A 14,647-nucleotide genomic window follows, 5' to 3' on the forward strand; every position below is an offset into this window, starting at 1 on the left:
AAAGCCCCTTCGAGCGTTGGCCAGTTATACAAATTAAGAGTTTGTGACTTGTTAAATCTGCAGCTCTTCGGCAGTGTTCCAATTTTACATTTACAAGGAATACTTTTTTTCTGTAATTTGCATTTTAGTCTAAACAAAACGGTTCAACATTCGTAAAAAGTGGTACAAATAAAGGGTTGTTTTTGACTGAAAATATCCCTGTTTCATTCCAAGACGTGATTTTGTTTGGCACTATAGTCCTACATTCACAAATCACATATGAACTGGCTAAAACGTAATCCTAGCACTTTAATACTATGACGTACAACTATGTGATCATCAGTAATTAATGACTTTGACTGTTACAGAAGGACGGAGAAGCTGTCGGTTTTTGCATTTATTAACTTTTTTTTACAAACCCCGGGTTTATTGTCGCTGCCTGAAATAGAGGGTCGCGGGCTGCGCGCGACCATGTAAAATCTCGCGAGATAACGCGAGGGAATAAGTTGAGGGAACATGGCGACGTCTCATTTGCTGAAGGTGGGAGCCGCTTATATTTACCTGTTAAATCCTGACGTGTGCGCAGACGCCGGTGAATTCGTTGCGTTGTGGTGGACGTTAGCTGCTGCACTGGCCTTGCGCCGGGTGCCGCTTGTGCTGGGGACTGTTTTCTGTCAGCAGCGCCCAATGTTTTCTGACAGTAGCTGATTAGCATGAGCTTCATCAAGCACTGTAATAAAACTAGCAGGCTAACAAGCTGTCTCGCCGTGACGCGGACGGGGCAGCGTGGAGTGGTCGGGGCTTTGGTTGGGCTCTCCAGATCGCCAGCCCCGGGGTAGCGTCACAGGAAGCTGTATGTGATCCATACGGTGATCAGGCCTCAGAGGTGGCGTCGGTGTGTCCACAGCATCACCAAGGCGCGCTGTCTAGCGGGATCGTGATATTAGATGCTTATTCTAAACATGTGTATTTCAACATGGGCTAAAATATGGTTTCTCTCTTAGAATAAGGGCTCCCTCCAGTTTGAGGATAAGTGGGATTTGATGCGTCCCATCGTGCTGAAGCTCCTTCGCCAAGAATCAGTCACTAAACAGCAGTGGTTTGACCTTTTCTCGTGAGTATCTTGCTGTGCTTTTCTTCATCGTTACTGCTTTTCAGAAGCTCACAGGGGTCTTTTTTTTTTTTTTTTTTTTTTTTTTTAATGCAGAGATGTCCATGCAGTCTGCTTGTGGGACGATAAAGGCCCAGCCAAGATTCACCAGGCCTTGAAAGAAGATATCCTAGACTTTATAAAGCAAGCACAAGCTGTACGTCTGCTCTCCTTTTCCACCTGTTCAGAAAACTCTCATGTTGACCTCTGACCTGCCATTTTTATCCACCTGTCCAGCGGGTGCTCAGTCACCAGGATGACACTGCCCTCCTCAAGGCCTACATAGTGGAGTGGAGGAAGTTTTTCACACAGTGCGACATCCTGCCCAAGCCATTTTGCCAGCTAGAGATTACCCTGATGGGCAAGCAGGGCAGTAATAAGAAGTCCAACGTGGAGGACAGCATTGTTAGGAAGGTGAGCTGGATCAGTAATCAGTCTGTCTCGGATTTTCTGGAATGAATACTTATTTTCATCTGGGTTATCAGCCCTGCCAAAAGAAGGTAGTAAATGAAATGTGTGCCTAATATGAAGTTTTGATGTTACTGTTTAAAAGCTTCCCTTGGCACAAGGTTTTCTTAGTCTGTTTCTGACTAATCTTTAGCTAATCTTTTAATTTCACCAAATATTATAATACATTTTGAGTAAGGTTACCATGGGAGCAGGTACATTCTGCTGAAGTTTGCAAATCTTTGTCATTTTGAATTTGACCTCTATTCTGAATTCCTACAGCTCATGTTGGACACGTGGAATGAATCCATATTTTCCAACATAAAGAACCGCCTCCAGGATAGTGCAATGAAACTGGTCCATGCTGAGAGACTGGGAGAGGCTTTCGACTCACAGCTGGTTATTGGGGTGCGAGAGTCATATGGTAAATGCACCAACTATTTCATCTTTCTTTCCTTTTCATTTTGCTGTTCAGAAGTGAACCATAGAAGAATTTTATACTGAGTTGTAGTTATATGTCACTGTCATTGTTTCAGTCAATCTGTGTTCAAACCCTGAGGACAAGTTGCAGATCTACAGGGAGAACTTTGAAAAAGCATACCTGGACTCGACAGAGCGATTTTATAGAACCCAGGCACCTTCATATCTGCAGCAGAACGGCGTTCAGAACTATATGAAATATGTGAGTCTGATGTGTATACCTTAAAAAAGGCTGTGGGTTACTTTTCATGATCCTACTCCTTCATTATGAAATGTAGGGTTAAATAGCATTTGATTTATGTGTTTAACAGGCAGATGCCAAATTAAGGGAGGAGGAAAAACGAGCTCTTCGGTATTTAGAGACGAGACGTGAATGTAACTCTGTTCAGGCGGTGAGTACTGGAGTCTTGATTCATTTTGAATGTAATATAGCATAAATTCCATTGTATAAGCCAAAACTCTTTTCACACGCCTTGAGAACTGCGACTTGCAGATAATTTATGGATTTTTATAGGCCAACTATCTTCCTGCCACCAACACATTTAACCTTGTCATATCAGACCAATGAAATTACTGAAAAGGTTTGGCAAACATTTTGTGTTTCATGCGAAATCATGAAGAAATGCAAATGATGCCACTTTCAAGTTGATCAGTCTGGCTGTTGAAGGAAATTGAGCTGCTGCATTTAAGCTTGAGTGCCCAGGAGGACAATGGCAATACAGATCAATGACTTCTGCTTTTCCTGTATTTTCGATGAGAAGGTGTGCAACAAAGAAATTGCGTACCCTCTGGCGGTTCAATTCTGATGGTGAAGAAGATAACTTTATCATGTATGTGCTTTTACTAGATATTACATTTAATTCAAAGTAAAATTTATGATGTGTAAAAGATCTTAAAGACAGTAAACCCCATGAGCTACCAAGCGGAAAATATTTTTCTGAAGCTCGTGAAAAAGCAGCAAAGCTGTTGGAGAGGTGCTGTGTCTGACTGTTTAATAAAGAGAAAAGTGTAGGTTTAAAAAAAAAAAAAAAAAAAAAGCACAATCATTGTGATCAAGAAACCTAATAGTTTTAGGTTAAAATGAAACAATGCTTTAACCCCTCAGTCATGATTTATTTTATTTTTTTTCCCAGCTCATGGAGTGTTGTGTGAATGCACTGGTGACTTCATTTAAAGAGACAATCTTAGCAGAATGCCCTGGAATGATCAAGAGGAATGAGACTGAGAGTGAGTATATCTATCTACTTGGGTGGGAGTGGTTTTCAGTTTTGTCCATCTCTATTTTTCATACATTTACATTTACATTTAAGGCATTTATCAGACGCCCTTATCCAGAGCGACTTGCAATCAGTAGTTACAGGGGACAGTCCCCCTGGAGCAATTTAGGATTAAGTGTCTTGCTCAGGGACAATGGATTTGAACCTGGGTCTTCTGGTTCATAGGCAAGTGTGCTACCCACTAGGCTACTACTACCAACATCATAGATGTTAAGTTTTCATACACTCTTCACTACACAACTGTATCAACAATACATTTCTGATCATAAAAAAGAGGTGGTGGTCCAGTCACCTGCATTCACCTGCTTCTTATTTCAGACTTGTTTTAAATTGTGGGGTATATGAATATTGTTTTATGTCTGTTTAGAGCTGCACCTCATGTTCTCTCTTATGGACAAAGTTCCCAATGGAATTGAACCCATGCTGAAGGACCTGGAGGATCATATTATGAGTGCTGGGCTGGCAGATATGGTTGCTGCAGCTGAAACTATTACCACTGTAAGTAAAGTGGCGTACAGTGATGCGGTGTTTAAACTTAATTTTTTTTTATTTGATGTTTGCTACAGCAGCATGCTTACCATGATGCAGCATCTCTTTTCTCAGTTGTAGAGGTTTTGATGTTAGAAATTTGACTAATTCTTTCCTGACGTAGAGTTTGTAGTGTTCTCTGTAAAAGATAATTTATAACCATTGCATACGCACAAAATGGGACCTAAAAGATGCATGCCGTGGTGAAGATGGTGAACAAAAACATGAGGCATTAGTACATTTATAATAATTAATTGTCCTAGTGAGTAATGTACCATATATTTAATTTCACATATTTATAATAGTGAATATATAATATGATTTACTTTACTGCACTTTTCATTTATGTTCTGCCGCTGTTGAAATGTAAAAGGATTCATTTACTTCTATAAATATGCAAGTTATTGGCTGGGTTTGGTTTTGCCTTCATTTTTAGACTTTTAGGGCTCGCACAGTTCGGGTTGAGCTCGCACGGTTAATGATCGTTCAGCCATCACGAACTAATGGGCTAGATTCGCTGCTTGTAAATTTTTCACTTTCATTCATTCCTTGTTACAGTGTATGTGATGTACGATCAACCAATTCCCCGTCCCTGTTTGAAATTTGTCGCCCGTTGTGCGGTTAGTCGTCACTGAACATTTGCGACCACTGAACTGTAGCAGAACATGGAATCTCGGCTAGTGACACACAAGCAGACCTTTTTAACATGGACTCGCCTACTTATCATGACCTCACTTTCTAAAGTGTAGACATACATGCCACCAAATTGCCAGAGCAACACATTTCACTTTGTTCAGCATCACTTCTGATGTGGGTTCTTCTCCTGCTTCTGATAGGTTCTTATTGGTCATTGGTGTGAGTAGTCACATCACATAGGAGACATGTCCTGTGGTTGAATGAAACAAAAATTGAACTGCTTGGCCATAATGACCATTGAAAAAGGGGGAAGCCTTCAAACCTGAGAACACCATCCCAACTGTGATGTACGGATGTGGCAGCATCATGTTGTGTGTGTTTTACTGCAGGAGAGACTTGTGCACTTCACAAAATAGATGGCATCATGAAGAAAGAACACTATGTTGAAATATTGAAGCAGCATCTCAAGACATAACTAGGAAGTTAAAGAATAGGCACAAATGGGTCTTCCAAAATGGACAATGACTCTAAGCATACTGCAAAAAGTCAATGTTTTGGAGTGGCCATCACAAAGCCCTAATCACAAATTTGATAAGACGTGTGAGAGCAAGGCGGCCTACAAACCTGACTCGGTTACACCAGCTCTGTCAGGTGGGACTGTTGTGAGAAGCTTGTGGTAGGAAACCCAAAGCGCTTGCATCAAGTCATTCAGTTTAAAGGCAATCCTACCAAACACTAAGCAAATGTATGTAAACTTTTGACTTTTAAAAAAGTAATAAATTAAAATTCACACATTATTTAGACATTTAGCAAATAGAAATTATTTTGGGAATCCTACGGGCCTGAAACTGAAAGGGTTTTGTATGATTTAATATCAGACAGTAAGGAGAAAAAAAAAAAAGTGTATGTAAAGCTGTACTTGTCCGATTGGGTCTAATTCTATCTGGGGTGGGGTCAGGCCCAGCTTTTTTTTTTTCCATTTTTGTTTGTCATCTCGCTACTATGACCACAACACATTTATTCCGGCTTTCCACTTCACCCACAAGAACATATTGTAGCATTGGCAGCCAATAGGGCTGCAATCGGGTGTAATTAGCATAAGGGCCACCTCTGAGGCTAGTGAGGCAAGGTTTACCCACCATTAGGGTGAGTTTTGGGGGAATTACTGGCCGTTTGCCAGGTAGTTGGGAGTAACTGGAGCCGGCAGGGGGTGTGTTATGTTCTCTGTCGAAGTGGTTTTGCATTAATCTGCTGCAAAAGTGATGGAATTTGAAAAGCGAATTTTCCAGGCCTTAAAGTTTTTGAATACATAAAAACATCAAAAGTCATGGATAAGTAATTGAAAACGGAACATAGTTCCCAAAAAACTTTCTACGTTTACAACTACGATGTTTAAAACTATCTTTGCTGGCTTTACGTAGCAAACCACGTCACGTGGTACTTTGTGTGTTGCTTCCAAATACCTGCACCTCTTCTGCTGCATGTTTTCTATTAAGTCAGGCAAATTACATGATCTTTGCCCAAACCCGATTGGTCCATTTTGCTCGTGCTTGTGGGAACTTTGAGAAAGTTATTAGTCATGGAAATTATTTTGTGTAATAATTTTTATATGTTGCTCTAAAACCTTTTTATATATCTTTCAACATTCATAGTTCCTTCCAAAATATGAAAGGAAGTATTTGATTTACACCCGATTGTAAGTTTTCCAACTTACTGAGAATGGAAAGATCAGTCATTTTCTTTTACACCTCAACTGTGAGAATTGTATGACCTTTTTAAATAATTGTATTCCATGAAAAAAGTATTTGATACAATAGAAAAACAAAACATAATATTTAATACAGAAACAAATCACAGGGGTTCGACATTTCCTGTAGTTCTTGGCCAGGTTTGCACACACTGCTGCAGGGATTTTGGCCCAATCCTCCATACTGATATTTCCAAATGTTTCTTCATTTTTGTTAACGAAAAGAAAAAAAAGGATTGTTTCATGGACCATCTTCGAATATGGCTTCCTTTTTGCATTATCGCGCTTTAGCAGATTATGATTACCTACAGAGAAATATTCTTGTGCCAATGACACTATCATGTCATGCAGTGCCATCTTTTGATTATTATAATCTCTGTAGATGATGCAATTTGCACATTGTGTTCCACAATTTCTTTTATTTTTTTAGCCATTTTTTTACAGACTGGAGAGCATCTGCCCTGCTTTACTTCTTAACTTAGCCTTTTTAAGATATTTCTTTTATAACTAATAATTGCCTCTGTGCAAATATTTTTGGGACCTGTAGCAGCATTTGATTTAATGTACAACATTTGTTATGTTTTAAAGTGAGTAAAAGTGATTTGATGTCACGTGACACAGCACATCCAGTGTGGTCTCTGCTTTTAACCCGTCCACTGACGGAGCAGCCATGAAAGGCCCCGGAGAGAAGTGGAACTGTTTGTGAAACACTGCAACACAGCACACGGTGCACAAAACAAAATGTGTCCTGTATTTATCACCTTTAGTCAGCCATGAAAGGCCCCAGGAAGCAGTGTTTTTTTACTTAGTGATGTCTACCCTACATCAGAATCCGATGTAGGGTAGACATCAGAGATTGCGTTGGCCTTGTTTATTTGACACTATTAATTATGAGCAATGTATTTAAACTCATCTGATTGTTACCTGGAAGTTACACGAATGAACAGTTTCCAATTTATTAACAAGAGTAGATTTATTATTGCAGTTACATATGAATATTGTATGTGAAAATGGTACCACTGTTACAGAAAACCCCAAATTAAAGGAAAGGAGAGATAGGAGGGAAAGAGAGAGCAGGGAGCCAAGCTATAGAGCGGGATCTTGCAGGGGAGAGAAGAATAACAGAGCCCAGCAGCTGAATGGTGAAGAGCCCCCCGAATTATGTCTGAACACCTCCTTTATTTGGGGCTAGGTTGGCCTAGCAGGTAAGGAAACAGACCCATAATCAGAAAGTTGACTGTTGAAATCCCAAACCACCAAGGTATCACCACTGAGGTGCCACTAAGCAAAGTACAGTCCCCACACACTGCTCCCCGCTTCCTCAGGGAACTGGATAAGTCAAAGTAAATGTCCACTTTGTCATCTCACTATATACAAGTACACAGAGAGATGAGATTGCAAAGCTTTGGAGATTCACAGTGTGCAAAAACACAGTGAATAACACACAACACAAAAACATGACAAGGGAGATTATGGACATTGTGTGATGACCAATAAAATAATGCAGGTCTGGACACACTAGGCAGACAAGTAGCAGCAATGAGTGTATGTGGTATATGAAATGCGATGACAATAATGGTAGTGGTAGTGATATGAAATTTATGATGACCATAACATAGCAGCATAGGGTGAGGTAGTAAGAGTAAGTGGGGTGTAATACTTCAATTAAAAAGTACTGATGTGCAGTTTGGGTGATGTGGATGTGCATCCTGGGTGCAACATGTTGAGGTGCCGGACAGCCTGGGGGTAAAAACTGTTCTTTAACCTGGCAGATCTGATGCTGCAGCATGTTCTTTGGGAGGGCAGGAGGATGAAAAGTCTATGTGAGGGGTCCTGCACGATGTCCAGTAGTGGTGGCAGAGGCATCCCAATGATGTTCTCAGCTGTCTTCACTATCTTCTGTAGGCTCTTGTGATTCAGCTGGTCAGGACGCTCTCTGTGGTTCCTCTGTAGAATGTGGTGAAGATGGGCTGGAGGAGGCTCGCCATTTTAGCCTTCACAGGAAATGTAGTCTCTAACTAAAAGCGGAGACCACTTTTCACTGATTGCACTGAGTGCCTCGCTGTGGTGTGCCACATGTGGCAACTAATCACTTTCACTTCCCTTATTGCATGATAGAGCTTTAGATGTAGCACAAGCCATGATAGATCATGGACCTGAAACTTCTCATCTTACATTGGCAGTTTGGAATTCGTCCTTCCAGTTATGGGTCTGTTTCCTTACCCGCTAGGCCACCACTGCCCGTTATCTATGTTCTCTTTTAGTTTTCATTTTATTCAAATTTAAAGAACATCCCAATTTTTTCGGAGTTCGGGATATATTATCAAAACTTAAGCCTGTCTTTTCTGTCTTTTGCACTCTGTAGGATTCAGAGAAGTATGTGGAGCAGCTCTTGACTTTATTTAACCGTTTTAGTAGACTAGTGAAGGAAGCCTTTCAGGATGACCCCCGTTTTCTAACAGCAAGAGACAAAGTAAGTCCCATGTAACATGAACTCTCTACTTCTGACGCCCTGGAGCGTTAATGCAATTTAAAATTGATATGCTTGTGTTCACAGGCTTATAAAGCAGTGGTGAATGATGCGACCATATTCAAACTCGAACTTCCTCTTAAACAGAAGGGGTAAGAAATGACTATGTAATGTGTGTAATGATATTGGTGTGTCTAATAAATAAAGTGGGAAAAATGGTTGTTGATGAATCAGTCAGAGCACCTCCAAAACGGCAGATCTTGGTGTGCAATACCTACCGATATGAGGAGGAGCCAGGGGTACTGCCATGCAAGACTTACTGATGTGAGAGGAGACGTTCAGAAGGATAACCTACTGTCTCTCCCTTAGGGTGGGAATGAAAACACAACCAGAGTCAAAATGTCCAGAGCTTCTGGCAAATTACTGCGACATGCTGTTGAGAAAGACCCCACTTAGCAAGAAACTCACTTCAGAGGAGATTGAAGCTAAACTGAAGGAAGTGGTGGGTGGGGCTTTTTTTTCCCCTCTGTTTGGTGTGTGCTGGTTTTACACAAGCATTTATAGATCATAGAATATTGTGGTTCATTCTGTATTATTCATTTATTTGTTCAGCTTTATTTGATTGTTAAACCAGATAATTTATCCTTTTTAGCTGCTGGTGCTGAAATATGTTCAGAACAAAGATGTGTTCATGCGGTACCACAAAGCACACTTAACGCGCCGACTCATCCTGGACATCTCTGCTGACAGCGAAATTGAGGAGAACATGGTGGAATGGTTACGGGTAGGATCTTTGAACCTAATGCCAAAGCCTCTACATCCCCTAACACATCCAACATGATCATACACACGTTTCTTCAGTCTACCACTGTGATCTGTGTTCTGTGCCTGTAGGAGGTTGGAATGCCAGCAGACTATGTGAATAAGCTTGCCAGGATGTTCCAAGATATCAAAGTGTCAGAAGACTTGAACCAGAGCTTCAAAGAGATGCATAAACACAACAAACTTGCCTTACCAGGTGAAAACTACCCCGGCCTTATGAAACAAGAATATTTCCACAAGTTATTTTCTTATCACAATGTTCTGTTTTTTTTTCCTCTCCATTCTACTGTTGCAAATTCTCATACAAACAGCCGACTCTGTCAACATTAAGATCCTGAATGCGGGTGCTTGGTCACGAAGTTCGGAGAAAGTGTTTGTGTCCCTACCAACAGAACTGGAGGATCTCATCCCGGAAGTGGAAGAGTTCTATAAGAAAAACCACAGTGGCAGGAAGCTCCATTGGCACCACCTCATGTCCAATGGAATTGTGAGTCAGTCAAAAAGTTGCTCTATGTTGGATTTCTGCTATTACTACGAAGTATGCTGAAAAAGTGTGTTCAAAGGTCCCATGACATGATTTTTTTGCTGGTCCTCTAATACAGTATCTCTAATACAGTCTCTTTCCAAAATTCAGCCTTGGTGCAAAATTACAACTACTTTGAGCCAGTCCCACAATGAGACGTCCCCAGTACGTGCTGTTTCAGTGTCTGTAGGTTTAAATGCTAATGAGGAGGAGAGAGGCGGGACGAGGTGGATGGTGGGGGTGGGGCCAGCTGGCAGCCACGGTACTCTGCGCTAATGTTTACAGTGTATAGCAATGGCTCATACACATTTACAGTTTGACCAAGAATCTGATCCAGATGGAGAAGCCACAGAAGTTGATATTCAGCGACAACAGCAGGACATCTCCGAATGGTTAGTTCAAAATGCTATCTACCTTTACATTTTCAACAGTAGTCTGCTAACCAGGCTGTTTGCTGCAGATCCAGTGTTCCATTCTGTTACTGCCAAATACCTCAAAGCAACAAAATTCTATAGCGTTATGTTGACTTAGTTCTTCAGGCAAAGTTGGTACTGATCCAGACTTTTAGCCGCTCTGCTAAACCAGCTCTGTATGGCCCCAGGTTGAGGAAACAGTCTTCAGCAAAATGTTTGAGGTAAACATACAAATTTAGGAAGTCAACGTTTTTCCAGAAAAAAAAAAATTAACCCACTGTTTCTCACGTGACTGAACTAAAAAATATATTTTTTGCTCATTTTTACATCCAACCACCAAGCAACTATAATGCTTTTCACATTTGGAAGGCGGAGATAATATTTTAGGGGAGGGGTGGGAAATTCTCTGGGTGGTAAAAACGGGAGGTAACCTTTCCCCTTATGATGGCATAAGTGGCCAAATTCCATGTCCAACTGCCTGAGCTGCCTCTCTCTGAATGGCGAAGCGGAATGACCAAATCACTCTTTATACAGATCACCATTTCTAGCCACTGCAGGAGCATAGACCGGCTAGGGGAACTCTTATTAATGTTAATTAATCTCACAAAATGAAAATTTCATTTCATGGGACCTTTAAATTGTGTATTTCATATATTTATATTGATCCATTTTCCTTCCCTTTGCTCTCTGCAGTAATAGCATCTAGTGCTGCTAATTTAGATATATAAAAAATATTAACTAGACGTTTGATGTGAGAATCTAATGTTGTACAGTCCCCTCCAAAAGCATTGAAACTGCAAGACCAGTTTGTTTATGCTGTGCAATTTCATTTGTGTAATGGATCCAAAGATGAATGGGGAAAGAGATCATAGTCTCTGCTTTTATTTACTGGACATTTTATATCAAACCTCCCAGTTCTCCAGGTGTGAAGATTGATTTTTAAATTAAGTAGTCTTGCTATTTACTCAGTTTAAGCTCTAGTCTTTTGTATTTGTGTTTAAGATGAGAGCTGTCTATAGGGGAAAAGCATGTCATTGTGATGCTGACAAAAATAAAGCATAAGAGTACCACAGTAGGGAATTGAGATGAAGATTACCTTTTTTTTTTTTTTTTTTTTTAAATGTCTCACCTGAGTAACTAAGTGGTTTCATTGTAAAGATGTTATGTTTATATAAATCAAATATATCTAGCTTCAAATTGTTGGAATTAAAGCCTAATCTTGTTTATTGTTCCGCATATTTATTCATGTATGTAACACACCTCTCTGATTTATACCACTGGGCTTTGTATGTGTAACATTTTTCTTTCTCAGATTTTTTTCCACATTTTGTGTATCAACTTTATTACAAAATGTTTAAAATTATTCTTTTTAACTCAACGTTTGACACACAATATCCCATTATGGAAAATTTTGCTTAACCTTTTGCAAAAAAATATGTATATAAGTATTCACAGCATTTGCTCAAATTTGTTGAAGCAGCTTTGGCAGCAATTAGAGATTGAAGAATGTATGATGTATGATGCTACAAGCCTGGCACACCAATTTTTCCCCATTCTCAAACTCCATCAGGTCTGATATGAAGAGTCTGATCTCTCCAGAGACGTAAAATCAGATTCAGGTCTGGGCTCTAGCTGGGCCGCTCAAGGACCATTGTCCCAAGACTATTGAAGCCACTGTGTCATTGGAACTTTAGTAATTTTGTAGTGCATTTTCCTTACCACAGCCAAGCAAACGTTTTTTGTGTATTGTGTGTAGAATTTGAGATAAAAAAAATAATCATTTATTTTAGATTGCTGTGAGTACTTTCAGGACTAGATATAAAGTTACGAATGTTAGCGGTCTACGTTATGTCTAAGGACATGCATATACCTGTCATTCAACCAAGGTATTAAATGTACTTTCCTCTCAGATCACTTTTAAAAATGAAGTTGGGCAGTACGACCTGGAGGTCACTACTTTCCAGCTAGCTGTCCTTTTTGCCTGGAACCAAAGACCCAGAGAGAAAATTAGTTTTGAGAATCTGAAGCTGGCCACAGAGCTGCCAGATGCAGAGCTGCGCCGGACACTCTGGGTACATTTTTCATTTTTATTCCTCCTTTTTCTACTTTGTTATCTAATCACTCCGAAGTACACGGTCCTGTCAGATGCGTTTTAATGAGCACAGCTTCTTCATACTTGTGTATGAAGAAGCCAAACTTATTTGACAGTGTGATCAAACTTACCTCAACACTATGAAGGAAAGTTCCTGCACTGATTGAATTACCTTTTTGTTTTCTTGCTCAGTCCCTTGTAGCTTTTCCCAAACTGAAGCGGCAGGTACTTTCATATGAGCCTGTGGTGAATTCGCCGAAAGACTTTGCTGAAGGAACACTTTTCTACGTCAACCAGGAGTTCTGTTTGATGTGAGTGGTTTTTCAGAAACGTTCAACCTATTCTCAAGCATTTTTGTACTTTTATTCTAATTCTGAAGTAACATTATGGGTCTTCTACAATCCGTTGTAACATGTCCATTGTTTATTTTTTTTTTATTTCTATTTTTTAAAGAACATTCTTTATGGTTTCAGTTTTGTACACTGACCAACTAAAGATGTGAGGGATGCTTTTCAATTTTCCAAAACTGAACCCATGGAGTTGCTGCATTACAAATTACCATTTAAAAAAAAAAAAGATTGCACATGCTGAAAATGCCAAAATATCCTTCAACATTCTTCGGAGGTATTCAGGAGTTTCTTTTGATGCAGAAAAAACTCTAAGGTCCAGAAGCGGGGGAAGATAAATCTGATCGGGCGACTCCAGCTGACCACTGAGAGGATGAGGGAGGAAGAGAATGAGGGGATAGTCCAGCTCAGGATTCTAAGAACACAGGTAATGTGTTTGGTCAAATGCCTCTTAATTCTAAATTCTTTCATTAATAAACCTAAACCTGGTGTAAAAATTGATTTGATGCTGCTGCAGGAAGCCATTATTCAGATCATGAAGATGAGGAAGAGAATCACCAATGCCCAGCTACAGACGGAACTGGTGGAGATCCTGAAGAACATGTTCCTCCCACAGAAGAAGATGATAAAGGAGCAGATTGAGTGGCTTATAGAACACAAGTACATTAAACGGGACGAGACTGATATTAACACATTTATCTATATGGCATAGCCTTGCTAGCAGGGTGGCTGTGCCTGATTGGTTGCTGGGATGTTTTTAGGCTCCTCTTCTGATGGACTGAATTTCTGAATTCAACTCTGTGCACAGCCTGGCCTCATGGGAGATGGACTAGATTTTGAATTTAAAGACAGGTGGAGAAAATGTTTTAAAAATCCCTGCCTTACTTTACAGAGATACAAACTGAATAAAATAAACTTAAAAATGAAATGATCAGGATTCTATTCTGCCAATTTGTTATCTATGCATGAATGTTACACTGCATTTAAGCTGTGTTTATGGAAGGCCAGTCACTTCAGGCACAAAATGAATTCAAGAAAGATCATTTTGGTTGGCCCACTGCTGGTGTAAGATAAGAAATGTCAAGTTGTACGTTTTGGTCATTGCTTATTAGTTTTATTAACTCTATTTTATTTATTTATCCTGTTTATTTTCTATTTGCCACATACATGAGAGCACATGTGGACTTTATGTGGCTTCAGACTCTTCTAACAAGCTGCTGGTAAAGGTGCTCGGATAACTGCACTAAACTTCCAGCTCTGTAGTTGTATTGCCAGCATGTATTTTGACAAACTTTATAAAAGTGTTTTCGTGGTTTTGATCAATATAAGTTCACTAAGATTCAATTTTCATTCAGTCAGTTTATGTGCAGGTTACTTGTCCACTTGTCATTAAAGTTCATGTGTCTGTTGATGAAATTTTACATGCTTGAATCTGAATGGAAACGTCACTGTCACCGGGCGGGGGGGCAACTCTTAAAGAATAATTATTACGATCGAGTGATCAGGACCGTGGTGGTGATGAATGTGCTGCATGTTAGACCTTTAAGGTGGAAACAGAAATGTAATGATGTGGGTTGATGAGAAACCAGTTAATGAACTATGTGAGCTTATTTTATTCCTTGAAACAAGGCTTCAAGCACTATTTAAGTTTGATGTAAATTCACCTTTTGAATGTAAACCAGGGCTTATATATATTTTATTACACAGTGTGGAATTGTCGATTTGTTGGTGGTGTG

At 39.9% G+C, this 14,647-nt stretch overlaps 1 protein-coding gene across 1 annotated transcript; it reads left to right on the forward strand.

Annotated features, from left to right (window-relative positions):
• The first annotated feature begins 459 nt into the window (after positions 1 to 459).
• Positions 460 to 14,327, forward strand: LOC114793043 (cullin-5). The gene is made up of 19 exons (XM_028984643.1): positions 460 to 519; positions 984 to 1,093; positions 1,187 to 1,286; positions 1,367 to 1,543; positions 1,859 to 2,000; positions 2,113 to 2,258; positions 2,368 to 2,448; positions 3,190 to 3,283; positions 3,701 to 3,831; positions 8,610 to 8,717; positions 8,802 to 8,866; positions 9,084 to 9,216; positions 9,367 to 9,498; positions 9,609 to 9,732; positions 9,848 to 10,023; positions 12,383 to 12,544; positions 12,757 to 12,875; positions 13,215 to 13,338; positions 13,429 to 14,327. The coding sequence occupies exons 1-19, from the start codon at positions 496 to 498 to the stop codon at positions 13,621 to 13,623; spliced, it is 2,343 nt and encodes a 780-aa protein (XP_028840476.1). The 5' UTR covers positions 460 to 495; the 3' UTR covers positions 13,624 to 14,327.
• The last annotated feature ends 320 nt before the right edge of the window (positions 14,328 to 14,647 follow it).

Source organism: Denticeps clupeoides, chromosome 6 (genome assembly GCF_900700375.1).
Source record: "Denticeps clupeoides chromosome 6, fDenClu1.1, whole genome shotgun sequence".
Taxonomy (NCBI): Eukaryota; Metazoa; Chordata; class Actinopteri; order Clupeiformes; family Denticipitidae; genus Denticeps; species Denticeps clupeoides.

What these genes read in the sequence shown, in the direction of transcription:
- LOC114793043 (XM_028984643.1), top strand. Translation starts at nt 496, where the DNA reads ATGGCGACGTCTCATTTGCTGAAG. An exon ending in TTATAAAGCAAGCACAAGCT is followed by an intron (nt 1,287 to 1,366) that starts GTACGTCTGCTC and finishes CCACCTGTCCAG; the next exon opens with CGGGTGCTCAGTCACCAGGA. An exon ending in TTCTAACAGCAAGAGACAAA is followed by an intron (nt 8,718 to 8,801) that starts GTAAGTCCCATG and finishes TTGTGTTCACAG; the next exon opens with GCTTATAAAGCAGTGGTGAA.